The 17,562-nt window shown below is 40.6% G+C and overlaps 1 protein-coding gene and 1 long non-coding RNA gene across 3 annotated transcripts; one reads left to right on the top strand and one right to left on the bottom strand.

Annotated features, from left to right (window-relative positions):
• Positions 1-5,209: 5,209 nt before the first annotated feature.
• On the top strand, positions 5,210-10,605 carry LOC125309152. Its single transcript, XM_048265881.1, has 16 exons — positions 5,210-5,316; positions 5,422-5,512; positions 5,699-5,838; positions 5,967-6,022; positions 6,254-6,303; positions 6,400-6,445; positions 6,664-6,719; positions 7,334-7,388; positions 7,558-7,689; positions 7,831-7,913; positions 8,005-8,053; positions 8,161-8,246; positions 8,530-8,589; positions 8,767-8,868; positions 9,105-9,218; positions 10,494-10,605. Exons 1-16 carry the CDS (start codon positions 5,210-5,212, stop codon positions 10,539-10,541), a joined length of 1,275 nt encoding a protein of 424 aa, XP_048121838.1. The 3' UTR covers positions 10,542-10,605.
• Positions 10,606-15,242: 4,637 nt separating this feature from the next.
• Positions 15,243-17,431, bottom strand: LOC125309687. 2 transcript variants are annotated; one of them, XR_007196170.1, is made up of 5 exons: positions 17,230-17,431; positions 16,483-16,601; positions 16,233-16,371; positions 15,942-15,989; positions 15,243-15,833 (listed from the first exon to the last, which is right to left on the bottom strand). It is a non-coding gene; the product is annotated as an uncharacterized LOC125309687 (long non-coding RNA). The 2 variants fall into 2 exon arrangements; XR_007196171.1 differs by lacking the exon at positions 15,942-15,989 and having other exon boundaries at positions 15,245-15,833.
• Positions 17,432-17,562: the final 131 nt, after the last annotated feature.

The following is a 17,562-nucleotide window of genomic DNA, read 5'->3' as shown; positions in this document are numbered from 1 at the left end:
CAGGTACTCAGTGTAAAAGTACACACTTGAACAGGTACACAATAACTTACCTGAAGTCTATTTGTAGTGCTTCAGACTGATTGGTGTTCACTTTGCTCTTTAAGTGTTTTCAGGTATGTGTGTGGGTTTTACCAATTACCAGATGTGCTTGCATTTTGAATAGAAGTGTTTTCCCAATGATAACAGGAGATTTCACTTTTGAACAAAGTGTCTAATGTAAGAAATTGTGTGTATTGTTTCACAATAAGTATGCTGCAGAATTGTGCAAAGCAGAACATGTGTTTACTGTAAGCTATGGTTACACAGTGTTTAATGTATGCTAAAAGAAGTTCAGGTTTTGAGGCTTTGGTCTAAGCATTAATTTTTAGTGTGTAAGCAATGGGCAAAAACTGCAATCATTATAACATATAACATGCATCAACAGATGATGATGTGGACATATTACTGCTAAATACATAGGCTGACACCAGACATAATTTCACTGCATTTCTTACTTCCAGTAACTATATGCATGTGACAATAAACTTCCTTGTATCCTTGTACATAAACTATATGTGTATGCTTTTTCATGGACTGACCTTCAATGCACTGAACAGTCTGGAAATAATCCAGAATATAATGAGAACAAAAACCTCTTGGAAGTAATGCTGTCATCATTTTTTGCTTTTAATGTACTGTCTGGCGAGTAAAGCCCTGGCACCACTGTAAATGGACAGCGTCCAGTGTCTGGACGAACCCCCCACCCCCCTCCACCAGCAGCATAACCTCAACCTTTCAGGTTTGCTTGTTTACTTGCACTAATCAAGCTTAAGCAAGAGGAAGGCTGGCCTTTAAAAGCATGGCACGTCGCAACCACTTTAGGGTATTCATATGCGTGTTTTGGCTCGAATCCTACAAGGCTTTTACAGATACAGTCTGAGGTGGGTGGGGTGCAGTGGGATGGGTTTTTTTTACAAGGATTAATGGGAGGGCTCGTGAAAGGGGAGAAGATGATATCAGGTTCTGTTCGATAGCTCCATCAGAAATGGAGTATCTGTCATGCGTTGAATCTGGGGAGGATGCACAAAAACTGCAACAGTGACGTCTTGGTGAAAGCTGCATGGCAGAGTTCACCAGACTGCCACAAGCATAGACGTGTTGAGATTTGTATTTTTATTATTATGATTTGTTTCCTGTTTGCTGTGTTTGTAGTTGTGCTTGCTGCTCTTGTTGTTGCACTTTGCAAGAGGTTGTTTTCTACAAATAAGGGTTCAGTCATTCAAGTAGCCATTAAAATCACACTTTTTTAAATCTCCATTTATATTCATTAATAAGTGTGCTAATATCTGCATAATTACACACTATCCAGACAAGTATTGTGTAGCCATACTGCATGCTACATTAACCTGAACAGATTGGAACTATTAATGTGCCTCTACAATCTAAGTAATGTGGTAGAATCAACATTCTTTTTCTAACCATAATTGGAAGTTATATTCCGCTGCTTAACCCTTGTGTTATCCTCAAATCTTCCCGACACTCTTTATCCTTGGGGTCAATTAGACCCCAGCTAAATAAACCCTCAGAAAATGATTATAATTCATATTATTACCCAGTTTTTTTGTGACAGGTACTTAACAAGAGTGTAATAACCACCATCAAAAGCCCTACAAAACAATCCCCCACACCCCTTTATGAACCTTGGAACCCAGGCTGGCAATATTGCCCATCCAGTGTCAGCAGCCCAAAGGCTTGCTGTTGCTTCCCCTTTTGACTTATACAGTCCTGCCAAAATTACTTATATGTAATATGTACTTGTGTATGTAATAATGATAATAACAATATGTTCTCATACTATTCAAATAATAATATCCATAATGTGTCAAATATTCGTGTATCCTATGTTTCATACAGCTGGGGTCAAACTGATCCCAAGGAACATCAATGTACAAAATATTTGTACAGGACATTGAAAACAAATTATTGTATAAATTTCATGCTAACTCTGTTGTACCCTTCAATTGAGGAAAAGTCATGAAACATGAAGCAAAAAAAAAAAAGTGAACCATATATTTTATGATGTTAAACGTTGCTTGGGGTCATATTAACCCCAAGGATAACATGAGGGTTAAGTATATAACCTCACAGCTTTCTTCCTCATTATCTCTTACAATTACCACTTTTGCACACCAACATTAAAAGCAACACTGCTTGATAAATGTGAATAATGAACCCAGGTTAGCTCACTGTTCCAGTTTGGGTGATTACATGAAGACATATTTGCAGTGTCCTCCCAACCATTTTGAATGAACCTATGATCAGCAGTAATGCAAAAGGTAAAAGCTAAAAGAAAGCATCAAATCATTTTAGCATTGATTTCTGTTTGAGTGGGAGTGAGCTGTGTGTCTAATGAAGAGGGGATCGATGCGGAGTTGCTCATTCTCTCCCAGGACGACTCAAATTTAGAATGATATATTTTAAGACAAAATATGACCCTACCCACGCTCTCTTGAGTGAAGCTATTGTATACCAAGTCAATACCTTTTTGGTTATTTAAGAGGCCATTTATGTTTAATATTTTTATTTAGGCCTATGTAAATCTTCAGATGCCTTTTCCCTGTAACACCATTGACTGCTGCCAAGTCCTGTACAACCAAAAAACAACTTTTCTGCCTCTGTGGATGGTTCATGAAAAGTGAACCGCCTCAATTAGGCTCTTAGCTTTGTTTAGTGACTGTAATTCAATTGCACGCCATGCACAGATCTGTGAAGTGTATGCCTGGCTGTCATAAATGGGCCTGATAAGATCATTTAACAACTCATTTATTCCTTGCCCGGGGGGCTTTTCTGTTTCTGGTTCTCGCTCAAAGTCTGTCAGTTCTGGCTGTGCTTGGCTGCTGAAGAATATGAAACTGTGTCTTTTGAAACAGCTCTCTTCTTCAAATGGGAGATCTTTTAGTATTTCTGATTGTTTTAATGGTCTCTCTCTTTCTCTCTCTCTGTGTGAGTGTGATTCTTTACTCTGTACCATATAATGCTGGTTTGGATTACCTGTCCTTCCTTGTTTACTCTTGATGGCCCAGCACAAAAAAAGTTAACCCTCTAGCAGCTATTTTTGTTTTCCCTAGTGGTATTCCGGTCAGCAAAAATGGAATGAAGACATTGCTTCCATGGAAACAAGCATCTGTTTATTTTGCTGAATAGCAAAGACTGGTGAGAAAAAAATAGGCTTACATACCCTGGTTGGTCCTCTAAAATGGTTCAACTAAAATGAAAAGGATGCACTATGTATGCTACTGCCCAGGCCAAAATGAATGAGATAAATATGAAATAATTCAACTCAATGACTTACTTTAAAGAATATAAACCTAAATACCAAAAAGTAGAAAGACAAGCAAATCCGAAGAAAGCAAGAAAAGAAAAGAGAAAAGATCATTGTCAACTGTTGTTTCTTTACATCATGTGCAATGTTGTGCATATTTGCCTTCCTGCACAAATTGTGCTCCAAATGTGCCCCTTTGTGTGGGAGTGAGCAGTAAGAGAACTAATGAAATGATGAGATTACTGATGAGTCAGTTTAAAGCTCTGCACACACAATCATAAACAAATGTAGGCTATTTGTATTGTGTTAATTGTGCCAAATGTAATGCACTTTGAGCTGCATTCTGTGTATGAAAGGTGCTATACAAATAAAGCTTATATTATATTATATTATATTATATTATATTATATTATATTATAATAATTGTTATTATAACTTCACCACTGCATCCAAAGGCAACAGAAGGTTTTCAGGCCAATTGTATTGCTGTATTGTATCTTAGAAGGTAATACTCTTTACTTGCTTGGTCATTGCAACCCACCTTGTAATCATAATGACAGTGCGCCCACAGACAAGGCTTGCCTCAGTGCGTGGTTGACTTACAAAGGTTGCCAGCAATGCCTACTGCAACGTTACCGTGAGGTGGGAAATCCCTTATTTCTTTCATTGTGTAATGAATCTTAATCCGGAGTTGGACACCCACTCTGTTCTTCTGCCCGCCGGCAGCATCATTAGCGCCCTTGCTGCAGCGTAGGGGGAGGTTCGTGACTCACCCGCCTCCACCTACCCGAACCCCCGCGACCCCCTCCCACCACCACCACCACCACCTCCGCTACAGGTTGCTCTGCTATGCGGTAGGTCAGCAACGGCAGTGGACGGAGCAGCAGGTTGCTAGGCCTATATGCAGTAGGTCAGTGGTAGTAGACGGAGTGCGTGGTATTTCAAACATATATAACACGTTTTATTTGTGTAGGCTAATTATTCAGTATTATGACTGACGTGTAGCCTTGCAAAAATACACTAATTCATAAAATGTTTAATTCTTTCCAAATGTTTTATACAAACCGTTAAGTTTCGATTTGTCCAACGTGGCCTATACTTTTGGGGGAGTCATCAGGCTACTTTCAAAAAACAGAAAACAGAACACAAAAAACAGAACACATTTCAATCACTTCCTGATGTTAGATCAACGAATTCTCTAAATATAGCCTAGCCTAAAGCATGACAATGTCTTCTCGATTCAGTGTAGAAAAACATTACATGTGTGTTAATCTGCAGGTCCTGATCTACTTCGGATCTTCCTGGGGTAGCTGAGCTTAGACTAGGCCTACTCTTTGCTGAACATGCCCTTTTCCACAAATACGTTTTCTGGCTCAGTCTTCCAATGACTAACTGTTTATCTTAAGACATCTCTCAATTATAGGTGACCTTGGCAGAAAGCTGCTTCCGTAAGAAATCTTGCGCCTGTCAGTAGTCTACCGCTGCCATTATAGATAGTATGTGTAATAGAGGTCCTCGTAGATATATGGTTCTCATTGTAATATTATAGCCTACTTACTGCCTCGTAGGGACTATGAGATTAATTGTGTTGTGAATTGTAAACATACCAAGCATTATAGGGGATATAACTTGAATCTGAAGTAATAGTGTAATTTATAAACATTGCTTGGGATAGTCAACAACAACCGCAGCTTCATGAACAAAATGTATTCCGTTCCTATGAGAGACGATGTTGTTTGTGTTGCAACGCCCTCTAATGGGTTGATTTGGAATAGTTCATTAGACATTACTGTTTTCCAAAATAGGAAAGACTATCGAGGACTTCCAAATGTGTTATGAGATGATCGTGCCGACTTTGTCTTATTTATAATCACATAATTTGTCCGCTAATATGCCCCCAGTCGCCATATGACGTCCGGCGACGATGACATCATAATGATTTGGAATGGATTTCCACTTCTTGCTGTCTCTGCCCGACTGGTGATTCGGCTTCAGATTACGCCTCCTGAGGTGAGGTAATTAAACATGACTCTCTCCCTTGATGGAAAAAAACTGAGATTGACGGCTGGGTGAAATATCGTTACACAGTTAATTTAACTTTATGTGGTTTCTTTTCTCAGAACTCTAAACGCTTGTGGAGCCACAATGGAGTCCCTAGGAAATGGATCATTGACTCCATCTGAACTGCAGTGCCTACCTGAAAAATATGTGGTGTGTGTGTGTGTTGGATAGGGTGTGGGTGGGAAGAGCCTAATCAAATCAAAACGGTCAGGTTTCACATTGCCTGGACAAATGGTGGATGAATTGATTGTTAGTGCAGCATGACAACATTCCTGAAAGTGATATAAAAATTAGAAGAGTTTGAAATGAATGATAATGCAATTTATTACCATTCAGGGCAGGCGGAGTGTGGAGGTCACAAAGGTGGTGCAGGAATTATATGGTCCCCCAGATGAGAGCAGAGAATGGAGCAGTGACGTGCTCACCACTGGCCGCAGTCCTGGATGCACCAAACACACTGAATGTGTCCTGAACAAGTGGGTTCAATATGATCACTGGGTATTCTTTGTGTTGAACATTTTATTTTTGTTAACTTTCCTTTCACCAACCAAACACTTATGTCTACCACCCTGATTATAATATAGTAATATCAACATTGTTACAGTATATCTCTAGACAGTAAATATGGCTTGGAGGATTCAGTACACCAACTCACAGAAGGTAAATGATCTAGAATATAACCTTTTTATTACATCACGAGTGAAAAAGAAATACAGTAGGTAGATAGATAGATAGATAGATATATACTTTATTTACCCTGAGGAAAGGCAAATACCGGTACTTTATTTAGAAATAATGAAAAATATATTTCATAAATAATGAAATAAATGATGAATAATGCTGAAATGATACAGTTATTATGCTCAAATCCTGTCATTCGCCCTGTTGTAGAGATTACATTTCCTGAGTGTATTGAGCCGGACACCACCATGGAAACAAAGGTATCTTTTCTAGGAGGAACATTCTTTGATGACATTTTTTTTTTTTTATGTTTTCTACCCCATTCTTAAAATTAACTGATTTGGTGTGATTCCTAGATGTGTGAGCCACACAAGGAAACCAAGCAACCAAGACATGCTGGAGGTAGAGGCTTTATGTCGGTTTTCTATTTTAAATGAACCTTCAACTCCATTCTCTCTCTCTCATCATTTGTAGGCCTATTGTACAAACTCCATTTACCTTCATAAAGTGATTGATGTGATGTTGAACGTGACATCAGTCACCACCACTTAGTAACCTTTTATAATCTGTCTGTGTGTGTCTGCAATGTAACTCATGACAACCATCTCCCCGTTGTGCAGGATCAAGGGTGTCGACGCTGCAGATTACGACGTTGGGAGATAAAGCCAGCAGAGGGGTGAGTCACCGGAACACAGTCCAGATGCTGAAATAACAAGCATAGAACATGATGCATTCAGCACTCGCTGTGCATGGTACACCTGCTTGCGTCCAGGGACCATGTGATTCATTCATTCTCTTAAGTTTCCATTGATTTTTCCCTAGGATGTTGTACAGTGAAAACGACATGCATGTCCCTGAGGATGAGTGAGGTCATACTATCCCTTTACTGGGGTAAAAGCTGACCAGGCACTGTGCGGGAATGCATTTGGGCGCAGAAAGTGGGCGACTGACTGACTGATACACCGATTGATACACAATGCCTCTGACACATAGATGCTTAGCTATACTATGGGTTTAGATGAGTTTATGAGTAGTTACATTATGAGTAGCTAGATGAATTTATGAGTAGCTACACAAACTATAACTCACACTACCTCTAACACAGAGGTGCTTGGACATACTTTGATGAGCTTATGAGTAGTTTTTCAGGCTTTGTTAAAATGTTAGGGAACACATTTCTCATTTCTCAAACCATATGTGGTATGGCATAGAACAGCCCAGGGCACCACATTACAGCAGAGGAAGAAGTAACTGTGGGTGGAAAAACAACTTGCTCTTTTTTCTTTTCAGTCTCTCTCCAAAAACAAGGCTGATGGTTATGAGGCAGCGTTTCTTCGCAATAAGAGTGAGCTTATAATTTTCTCATGTATTCCAAAATCCTTCCTCAGATCATTAATATCTAAAAATTAAAATTCTGTGTGCTTTCTTAAATAGATCTTAGATATTTTTTGTTATATGGAGAAGTCTGTTGTTGGATCATGTATTATAGCCTTTTCCAACTTGCCTTTGCTTAGTAAGGGGAGCTGGAAAGATGTCAGGTTCCTCTGCAATAAGCTCACCTACGGAAAGCCTGGAGGACCTACTATACCGCAAAACGAAACGTGTTTTTGATTACTCAGTGAAAGACATGAGAGGGCAACGGTCAGGTGAGTCTTTTGATATGATACACACAATGAAAGCCTGTGTAAGCCTCAGAATCCCCTACAGGATCTCATGTTCAAAGTGACATCCTAAAAGAAACTGCTTAAGGCTGATTTTTTATTGTCACCATGGATGTTTCATTATAGCTCAATGTATTCCACTGGAATTCGTGAGAATGCCCCCTATGATCCAAAGTAGTTCAGGAGCTCCCTCTGTCACATACTCCAAGGTGAGGAAAATGCAAATGCATTTGGGTAAAAATTAACCCTAACCTCCATCAGTTATTAATGGCATTCATTGTTTCTCATTTTGATTTACAGAGAACTGAACATACTCTAATGCAGTCAAGAGTGGTCAGGAGAAAGGAAGGTCTGTTTTTTTTTTCCTGTTGCACACAATGCTATTTAATGGAGGAAACTGACTTGCAGGCGAACACAATCACAATGAACATTAGACAATATTTCTTCTTATCCTAGACAACCAGCATTCACTGCAGGTTAAAGTCAACAAAGCATGGATGGAGCCAGAGAAGAGTAGTTATAATTCAAGAGTTACCACACAGGTTTGAAAGATATTCATATTTTACTTTTTAGCAGTTAATTGACATTGGCAATAACCACATTTACAGCATAGGGCTTCCTCAGATAGCCCAAAACTTCACCACTGTATCCTGTATCCATCCTGTAGCTTTATTGGAAGGTACCAACAACATCAAGGGTTCCATATATGATACATACCGATAAAAATATTGATTTTCACTGTGTTATAAGTTGCATTGTGCTGAATGAATACATATATGATCATGTCTCTCTTCCTTTATTATGATGTACTCTTCTTTATTATAGAGAGCAGACACTGCCAGTGGTCCACAGCCAGTCAGGAAGAGTTCAGATATAATCAGAAAGGTAAGAATCAAGTACAATAAGTTTCGCATCGTCATTTATGATAGGGTGATTCAACCCCACAACCCTGCATTGTTTCTTAGCATTTCACCAGTTGGGGGAGCTCTGATAATGTAGTTGACGTTGTGTATTTGAGAGTCCACTGAGCTGAGTTGACTCCTTCCTTTCTGCTGTATGTAGGAAAAGAAGGGTGTTTACTACACTGAGCTGAGCCGACAGGTGCAGGAGAGAAGCCAGCTGATGGAGAGAGAGAGAAGGAAGAACGCAGATGCTGAGCAAGTGGTGAGTCATCCATTTGCTGGGAATCCCCAGCAAAAGGAAAGAATGTTATATAAAAAAACTATTGAAACACCTAGATGTTAACTGTGTGATTTCAGAAGTGACGATCACATTAGCAGCAGTCTACTTTGGGGAAAAAAAAAATATATAAGCCGTATACTGTATATAAATCAAACTAAGGGTCATTCATACATTATAACTTCAAAATGCCCTCATGAACTTGTATTTCTGTTGTTCAGCACAATGAGACCATGCAGTTTGGGATATGGGGCAAGCTAGGCGGTGGAGCCCCCAACCCCACCACTGTGAGAAGGACCAAGTTCAGTTCCACAGGGCTCAGGTCCCAGGACCAGGTAGCTAACAGAACAGAAAGCCTTTTCTTATGTTCCACTAGGGATGTAACGATTACCGGTATAATGATAAACCGCGATAAAAATGTTGACGATAACAATTACCGTTTTCATTTCAAATATCATGATTATCACGGATGATTACCACGGTGTGGAAACCGTGTGTTTAATCCTTCTCAGCTTATCCAAGCCTGCTTTTGACATACAGTAGGCCTTGTACAATGAAACAAAACTGGTACCCTACTAATTCTGTTATCTACTTGATGGATTTAATTGTGGCACAAAGCCAATTAAACATGACCAAAGAAAAAGTGAACGGGACCACACACAATGCCACGGTAACGTTATGCAATGAATTAAGAATGCTCAGCTCAGCCAGGTTTGTTTGTGCAGTCAGGATGTAGGCCTATGAATGTGAATAAAAATATGCCCTTCTCCAGTAGCAATAGGCCACCTTAAAATGCACCAGAATAGAAGAATCACATCTACTCAGTAACAATTTTTTTACCCTCCCTCAGCACCCCCTCTATGAGCACCCCCAGATGAAAATGAGTTCCAGCATCCCTGGTTAAATGTTGCCCTTTAATAAGGTTTTGCCTATATTTTGTAATAGTAAATGCTGTCACACTTTTTGAAACTATTTCAGCTTGTGTAGGCCTATTAGTCCTTTCTGAACATATTGAACACACTTTTAAAAATTTCGCGATAATACCAAAAACCGTGATCATTTTGGTCACTATAACCGTGAGGTTAAATTTTCATATCGTTACATCCCTATGTTCCACTTCACTATGTTCCATGTTCTATGTTCCATGTTCAAACTACTGTTTTTCCTAGCCTTGCATCCCCCCTTCTTGTCATCTTCTTGAACTCTTTCACACTGATCCATCCACTCCATTTTTCTTTCTCTCTGCTATAGTCCACCCCTTCCCCTCCCTCACTGTTTTATTGATCCTCTACTCCAACTGTCTGTCTGTTTTACGCTATCTAAGGTCACAGCTCTTATTCTTTCTCCTTTGGAGGCTTTCCCTGTCCTGTGTAGACAAGATATTCACAGTGAAATATAATCTTACAGGCACGTACCTGACTAGAACCTGTTTGCAGCATCTACAGTATAACAGTTACATTGACAAATGTGCTTGAACATGGAAAATAATACATTGTGCTACATTAGACTCTTGATATTCACTAAATTGTCCTCTAGTCTACATGAAGCTTATCTGAAGTGTGTTAGTGTGCCTGGCTCTTTTGTACTTAATATCTTTGGCTTTTCCACAGGTTCCCTACCAAGGCTTTGCTGGCATTCCATTCCATCTGCGATTCTAACATCTGCCATTTTGTGGTGCCTCTTGAGTACAGGGTCCATGTATAAAAACAGCAATGACAAGAACTCAACTGATTTTATTGTCCTTTTTTCCCTTTGAGTTAGCAATTCACTCAGTCAATTGAGTCTAATAGAGTTACCGCGTATCCAGGCCTATATGGATGACATGACGAGGGGTAGGGCTCAATGTACCCTTTGGCTGTTAGCCAAGTTGAATGACAGTATGACACTCTGAAATGGGCAGGGATGAAGGTGAAACCTATTGGGAGGGGAAAACTGGTGGAGGTGATGGTGAGGTGATTCCATCTATTTTGGAAATACCCAAGAAGAGTTTAGGCAGGTGGAACAAATCCACATTGAGTGACCGAAGACAGATCTTGGGGCTTAATTCATTATCAAGGCTATTCATTCCCTTGATAGAACTTTCTAGCCTGGTAAGCTTAAGTTGATGTGATTACAGTTTGGGAGTTTGCCACTCATCAGGTGGCCTTTGTCTGTGTATGAAATAGCTGTTTCAGAGGTGGAGAAGTTTGAGATAATTGTCAATAATGCAGTTAGGAAATGGCTTAGGGTGTCACGTTGTATGGTAGCATTATATGGAAAGGGAATTTTAGAGTTACGAATGACTAACTTGGTGGAGGGTTTCAAATGTGGTAAGACCAGTCTTGAAATTACTCTGTCGTAGTCTTAGGATCCAGTCATCAAGAACACTGCCCCATCAATTGGAACAGGAAAGAAGTGGTACCTATATTCAACCAGTAGGCTATTCATAACACAGCGTTGGCCATTCAATAAAACAGCATTGGGTTAGCACATTAGCATGTTGTGCAAGGGTTTATCTCAATGATTTGGCTTATTGATTTTACTGATGGAACAGAGGATGCACAGTGGTTGTGTGGGTAAAGAGTAGGCCTAGTGACTAATCAAAGGCTCTCAAGGATGAATGCTGTTTACGACACCACTACAGCAGTGGAGCACTGGTGGGAGTAAGATAAGTGCCATGTCCTTTCTACCACGAAGATAGAGGTTGATGCATTTATCATTTTCTCTCGCCCACATCTCTTGTCATCTTTGGTGAGTCAGACTTTTAAAGCATCTTTTGTAAGGTCAGTCTCCCACTGCTATATGAACTATATTTTCCCCTCAAAGAGATGATGTGGCTATACAGGGTTTCCCGCAGGAAATGTGTTAGTCAAGGTGGTAGGTTGTCCGACGGGGTTGTCTGGTATCGGTTGCCGTCCGACCGGGGGGGGGGGGGTTGTGGAACTTTGAGAGCTTTGAGAACCACCGATGGGCTGCTAAGAAAGGCTCTGTTGTAGTTTCAATAGGCTACATTAGGCTACTTTCCATTTGGCATAGGCTGCGTTCAGTTGTAGGCTATCTAAACCAACTAAAGCTTGACTGAAATGATTGTAAAACCATTTACTTCTTTTAAAAATGTATTGGACGAGTGAAATCACCGATTAGTTTCGACGGTTCGTGTTTCTGCTGAAAAACCGCTAGTTTCATCCCCAGCAGCACGTTATTATTAACGCATTTAAAGACGCGGTTATATAAATGTAGCCAGTCGCCCGCATTTAAAAAACGGAATATGCGATTATATTTCACAACTTTGCGATGTACTGTGACATGGGAAAGGCTGGCAAGCAAGCCGCAGACAGATCAAAGGATTCACTGCGGTAGGCCTAATAGGACAGCAACACGCGCTGGAGAGATATAGGCTACTCTATGCTGACATCAAACCATGGAACGAACACAAGTTTACCCGACTGTAGTTCCCGCTGTTCATTCTCGTGAAGTTTCTTCTTCCGTTTCTCATGCCCTGAATGGTAATTCGGTTTCACGTTCACCTTCTTAAAGGGGTGGTTCAGGATTTTGGACATAGGACCTCATTTCCAAGTAAGCAAGTGTGATATTTATCAGTGGAGACCGTTTTCAACACGTTTCATCCAGTCCTTCTAATTGCAGAGTTCACAGGTGCTAGGCTAGCGCAAGTCAACGGTATGTGCTAGCCACTAAAGACAGTCTTACCCACTCCAAAGTACACCCGAGGCAAATAAATTATAACGCCAGACTATCGATGTAAATGTCTGTATTGACAGTGTTATTTCTAACGTTATTCTATCCTTGCACTTTAACAATCGCATTACATTTTGAGGGACTAGTTTCTTAGCAGCGGCGGAATTATACTTGCTCCGGTTAGTAGTACTGCGCCGAAAAGTAAACAGTAAAGCGCACTCCAATGGGGATACCTAGTAGTAGCCTTGGTAATATCAGTCCGCCGCTGAGTTGCAAAATGACTACTAACAACTTTAGGGACCAAAGTATAACTATTGCAACTTCGATGCAAGGGTAGTTGTATTTCTTACAATATTCTATCAGCACAGACATTTACATCGATTGTCTGGAATTTGCCTCAGGTGTACTTTGGAGTGGGTAAGACTGTCTTTAGTGGCAGGCTAGCACATACCGTTGACTTGGCGCTTAGCCTAGCACCCGCGAACTCTGCAATTAGAAGGACTGGATGAAACGTGCTGAAAACGGTCTCCACTGATAAATATCACACTTGCTTACTTGGAAATAAGGTCTTATGTCCAAAATCCTGAACCACCCCTTTAATGTAGCCTATGAGACACTGTCGCTATAACTGTATACAGTCTAGCTTGACTAGGCCTAACTGAAGGGGAGACGAGGGAGGGGGCCTTCATTTACTTGCGGGGACCTACGCAACTTGCGTAGTGTGCGTATAGGGAGAACCGGCCCTGTCAAAGCCTTATCATAGGCATGTTACATTCAGGACATGAAAAGTGAAACTTATAGAACAAAAAAAAAAAGACAAATTACGCGGTCGGCTAAACATTTTAAACGTGCGCAAAACTGACGAACTCAGCATCGGTACGTCGCATAAATTAAAACACAAATTAAAGCAACAACTTGACCATTGGACAATCCTACCACAAAACCTTTCCTGCAAAGTTTATGACATAAAAAGTGGAATATGAACGCATTTCATCACACCTGACAAGTAAACGGAGCTGTGGCTGTTCGCGATTTGACTGATTCTGAGAGCTAGCGGGATATTTGCGCGGCTCCGCTCATCAGCTCTGATTCGGATCATGTAAAAATTATAAAAACTGATTATTTTTCGATTTATGGCAGGTTTTTAATGCGTTCTACGGAGAAGAGAGACTGGCGTTGGTCACGGTTTGGAATGAAAGGGAGAAATCAGGACAGTAACACGGTGGACTACTTTTTTTTGACGACGTAGTTAAGGCGGCAGGCATGTTTAGCCAAGGCGGCCGCATTGACTGCAAAGTGCTGCGGGAAACCCAGCCGGCTAGCCTATAGGTAAAAATACAGAAATGTCAAAGCCATTTAATGTTGTGATTAATGTGCGGAGACAGTGTCTGTCACAACCTTGGCATTTTCTATGGGATGACTGTGCGAATAAACACAAAACTAGCAGGATGATGGAATAAGTTCAAATGACATTTTCTAAATGATTAATGGAAAAAGTCAGCCAGCATTGACATGGATGTCTTAACCAATTAAATGCCAATTTAACATTGCACTGAAGGAACTGCAGTAGGACTTCTAACATATACTGTGAAGCATGTAGCTTATGTGCTAGAGACACACTACCTGTGAACCTTTTCACCATCGCCTCTTTGTAGTGATGGTGAAAAAATAATAATTACTGTGCAGCCAGATGATTTGATCAAGAGGTAAAGTCCAGACTTCGATGTAAAAGGATTTTTTGAGGCTGAGGTGATATTTCAAATAACAACTACCAGGGGAGATGTACCCGAAAAACTTGGAATTATGGCCCAAACATGTAAACGCCAGTACAGCGTAAGGTCAGGCTAGGCCTATTGTATTTGTACTGACGAAGTCTTTGCTTTAGCATAATTGTAGCCTATACTGTGTTGTAGTGATGTCTACAGCATGAAGATAATATAGACAACTCCTACATGCAGGGAATATGGCAACACATTTCTAAATGTCTTAAGTCTCTTTTTGTTGTTTTTATTTTATCCTCTCCTGCTTGAGAAGTGTGGGAAGGGGAGTGCCAAGTCTATCCCCTGCCTGCAAGTGTTGATAGTCCTGTCATTCATTGTCTTTCAGAGAATAACAGACCAATATACGTTTGTCTCTATAATCTGTATAAAATCTTTCCAGGATGTGCCTCTTCAGAGAGTTCTCTCTCCACCTCTGGCCCACTACCTTGCCTCAGGGTTTTGTGAGTGTTGGCCCAGTTCTGGCTGGGCCTCCGGCCCAACAATGGCCCAGTTACTGATAACTGACACAAAGAATTTCCTCTGGCCCAGATGTGGCCCACACACCGCAAAATGACTCTCATTGTTTCTGTTGGCCCAGGTCTGGCCCACACACTGTAAAATTACTCTTATTGGAACTGTTGGCCCAGGTGTGGCCCACACACTGTGAAATGACTCTTATTGTTTCTGTTGGCCCAGGTGTGGCCCACACACTGTGAAATGACTCTTATTGTTTCTGTTGGCCCAGGTCTGGCCCACACACTACATAATTGAGTGTTGGCTGAGTGTCGGCTGGGCCTCTGGGCCTGTACTGGCCCACACACTATAAAACTGATCTGACTGAGTGTTGGCTGAGTGTCGGCTGGGCCTCTGGGCCTGTACTGGCCCACGCACTATACAACTGATCTGACTGAGTGTTGGCTGAATGTCGGCTGGGTCCTCGGGCCACATGTGGCCCATTAACTACCAAAAGTACTTGAAAATAAACACAAATCCAGAACTAGTAATTAAAAGCACAAGCTACTTTTATTAACAAGTTTGACAAACACAACCTTGCAAATAAAACAAACATTTAAAAATTATACAAGCTTTTACATATATACACTTTAGAAATTAAACAAGTTAAAATATACAATCTACTTTTATATACAACAATCGACTTCTTTCATATACAAAAACACAAACAATTAAACATTTTAAAACTGTATAATGATTCAAAGAATAGAACATTTAACATTTACAGAAATATTCTATCTCTCTCCCTCACCCACTCACTCTAAAAGAGTAATTCCATTGTCAGTAGTTGTGGGTTGTGAGTTAAGTGTTGTGCTAGTGCTTTAAATTCTGTATTTTTGTACCATGTACCATGACCTACCCAGCTACATACATGCACACATACTCACTCTCAAAGTATTGTTCAATAGCAGCAACCTTTGCCACCTGCCTTCTCTTTCGGTTGCCGCTTCATTGTTGCCTCCACCAGTTTCAGCAGCACTACCAGCCGGGGGTGTCTCCAAACTTCATTTAGGTATAAAAGAATATTATAAGATCATTATGAGGTCTAAAGCAAGATTTCAACATGTCATCTGTCAGAGAAGTTCTGTTTGTCCACTCAAATATACTTACAGAGAGCCTCAGCTCTGGGGGTTGATCAAAAAGTTCTTTCCATCCATCCTTCAATTTGAGATGCATGGACAGCATGTCATTTCAAAAGAAAAGAAAAAAATCATTAAACTATTTATCCTTTACTGTCTGACAAAATATTACTAAAGCCCAGTCTTGCCACTCTGCAGCTGTCTTGGTAACCCCTCCCTGGTAGTTATTTTGGGCAACATTGACATTGTGTGATTGTCATTGGTAATATATCAGCATTTAACAATCACCAAGAGCAAGACATATTTTTCAACACATACAGACCTGAAGCACAAAGGCTTGTGGACTTCCTTCACAAGAGCCTTGTGGGTGCTCCAGTTGGTTGGCCATGTTTTCAACAGCGCATGTTTCCTGCCCACTCCTGTTCTTTGCTGACATAATGGATGAGGCAAACCAAAAGCATCTAAAAATGACACATCACAAAACACAGGCCTAGATGAAAGCTGATTCCTATGATTTGGCTCATCTAAACAAAAACGTATTACTTATTCTATTACATCAATGTACAACTTACCAAGAGCTCTTCAGATCTCCTGTTTTTCCAACACAAGAAATGGTTCACACATGTATACACGGGTAGCCTCCTTCATCCAAAGGAGTGCAGGCAGGTCTCTGGTCAGTGTGGCCTGGATTCTGAGGTGTACATTTTAAAAAAGTCACAGTAACGTTAGGTTAATGGAAGTATATGTGTTCAAAATGATTACATAATCATAAACAACCCCTCAGTACAAAATACAGAACGACCTTAAAATACAGATTTTGATGAGCTTTACATGACCAGGACAGGACCCACCCTGCTACCATCGCTCTCTCTCTCTCTCTCACACACACACACACACACACTCTTAAGGCATACAGTCTCAGTCCTGCCTGCCTAGTGCCTGAAGTTGGATAGATAACGATGAAATGCCCAATTACCAATCGCTATATTCTAAGTCATGCAATACTGGTTAACTGTTAAGCTATTTCTAAAATGATTAGATCACACTTTTCTTTGAAAACCACATAATTATGCAAGTATAGCTAACGTTACAGCACTGAACGTTTTTGACCACCAACACTGACGTTAACGGTAGCAGCAAAGTAGGCTAAGAAATCATAACGTATGTTACCGCTAGCTTCGTCATCGTCAAGGGGGTTAGATTGAAACACCCATTCTTGTTATGCTACTTGTTAAACTTTGTCTGCAATAATAAGCCTACGTACATTCATAATGATTTACATGCAATAACAGGTAAAGGTAAAGTTGCATGTTACTTACCACAGGCAGTGTCCAAAACGAGACAGTTTCGCGCCGTCCTGCTGGTTTCAAACTGAACAGTTGCCCTGCTCGTGGCTCTTCCACATGTAATGGGCCGACAGTCACTTTACAGAATTGGGCCATGTACGTTTAGCGTCCGGCTGTCGCTAAATGTTTAATTTTTGCCGCCAACAGCCGCGATACTGATCAGTGTTCGTTCCTGAAGTATCGGGGCACACACTGTATGAAATCCGTCTGCCGAGATTGATTGGAAAACTGGCAGTAGCCCATCAAACCCCAATCGGGCCAAATAAGACACTCAGTAATCAGCCCAACTACTGCGTGCCAGTGTCG

Source organism: Alosa alosa, chromosome 16 (assembly GCF_017589495.1).
Source record: "Alosa alosa isolate M-15738 ecotype Scorff River chromosome 16, AALO_Geno_1.1, whole genome shotgun sequence".
Lineage (NCBI taxonomy): Eukaryota > Metazoa > Chordata > Actinopteri > Clupeiformes > Clupeidae > Alosa > Alosa alosa.
Note: the sequence above shows the minus strand (reverse complement) of the source record. Positions and strands in the feature narration are given on the sequence as shown.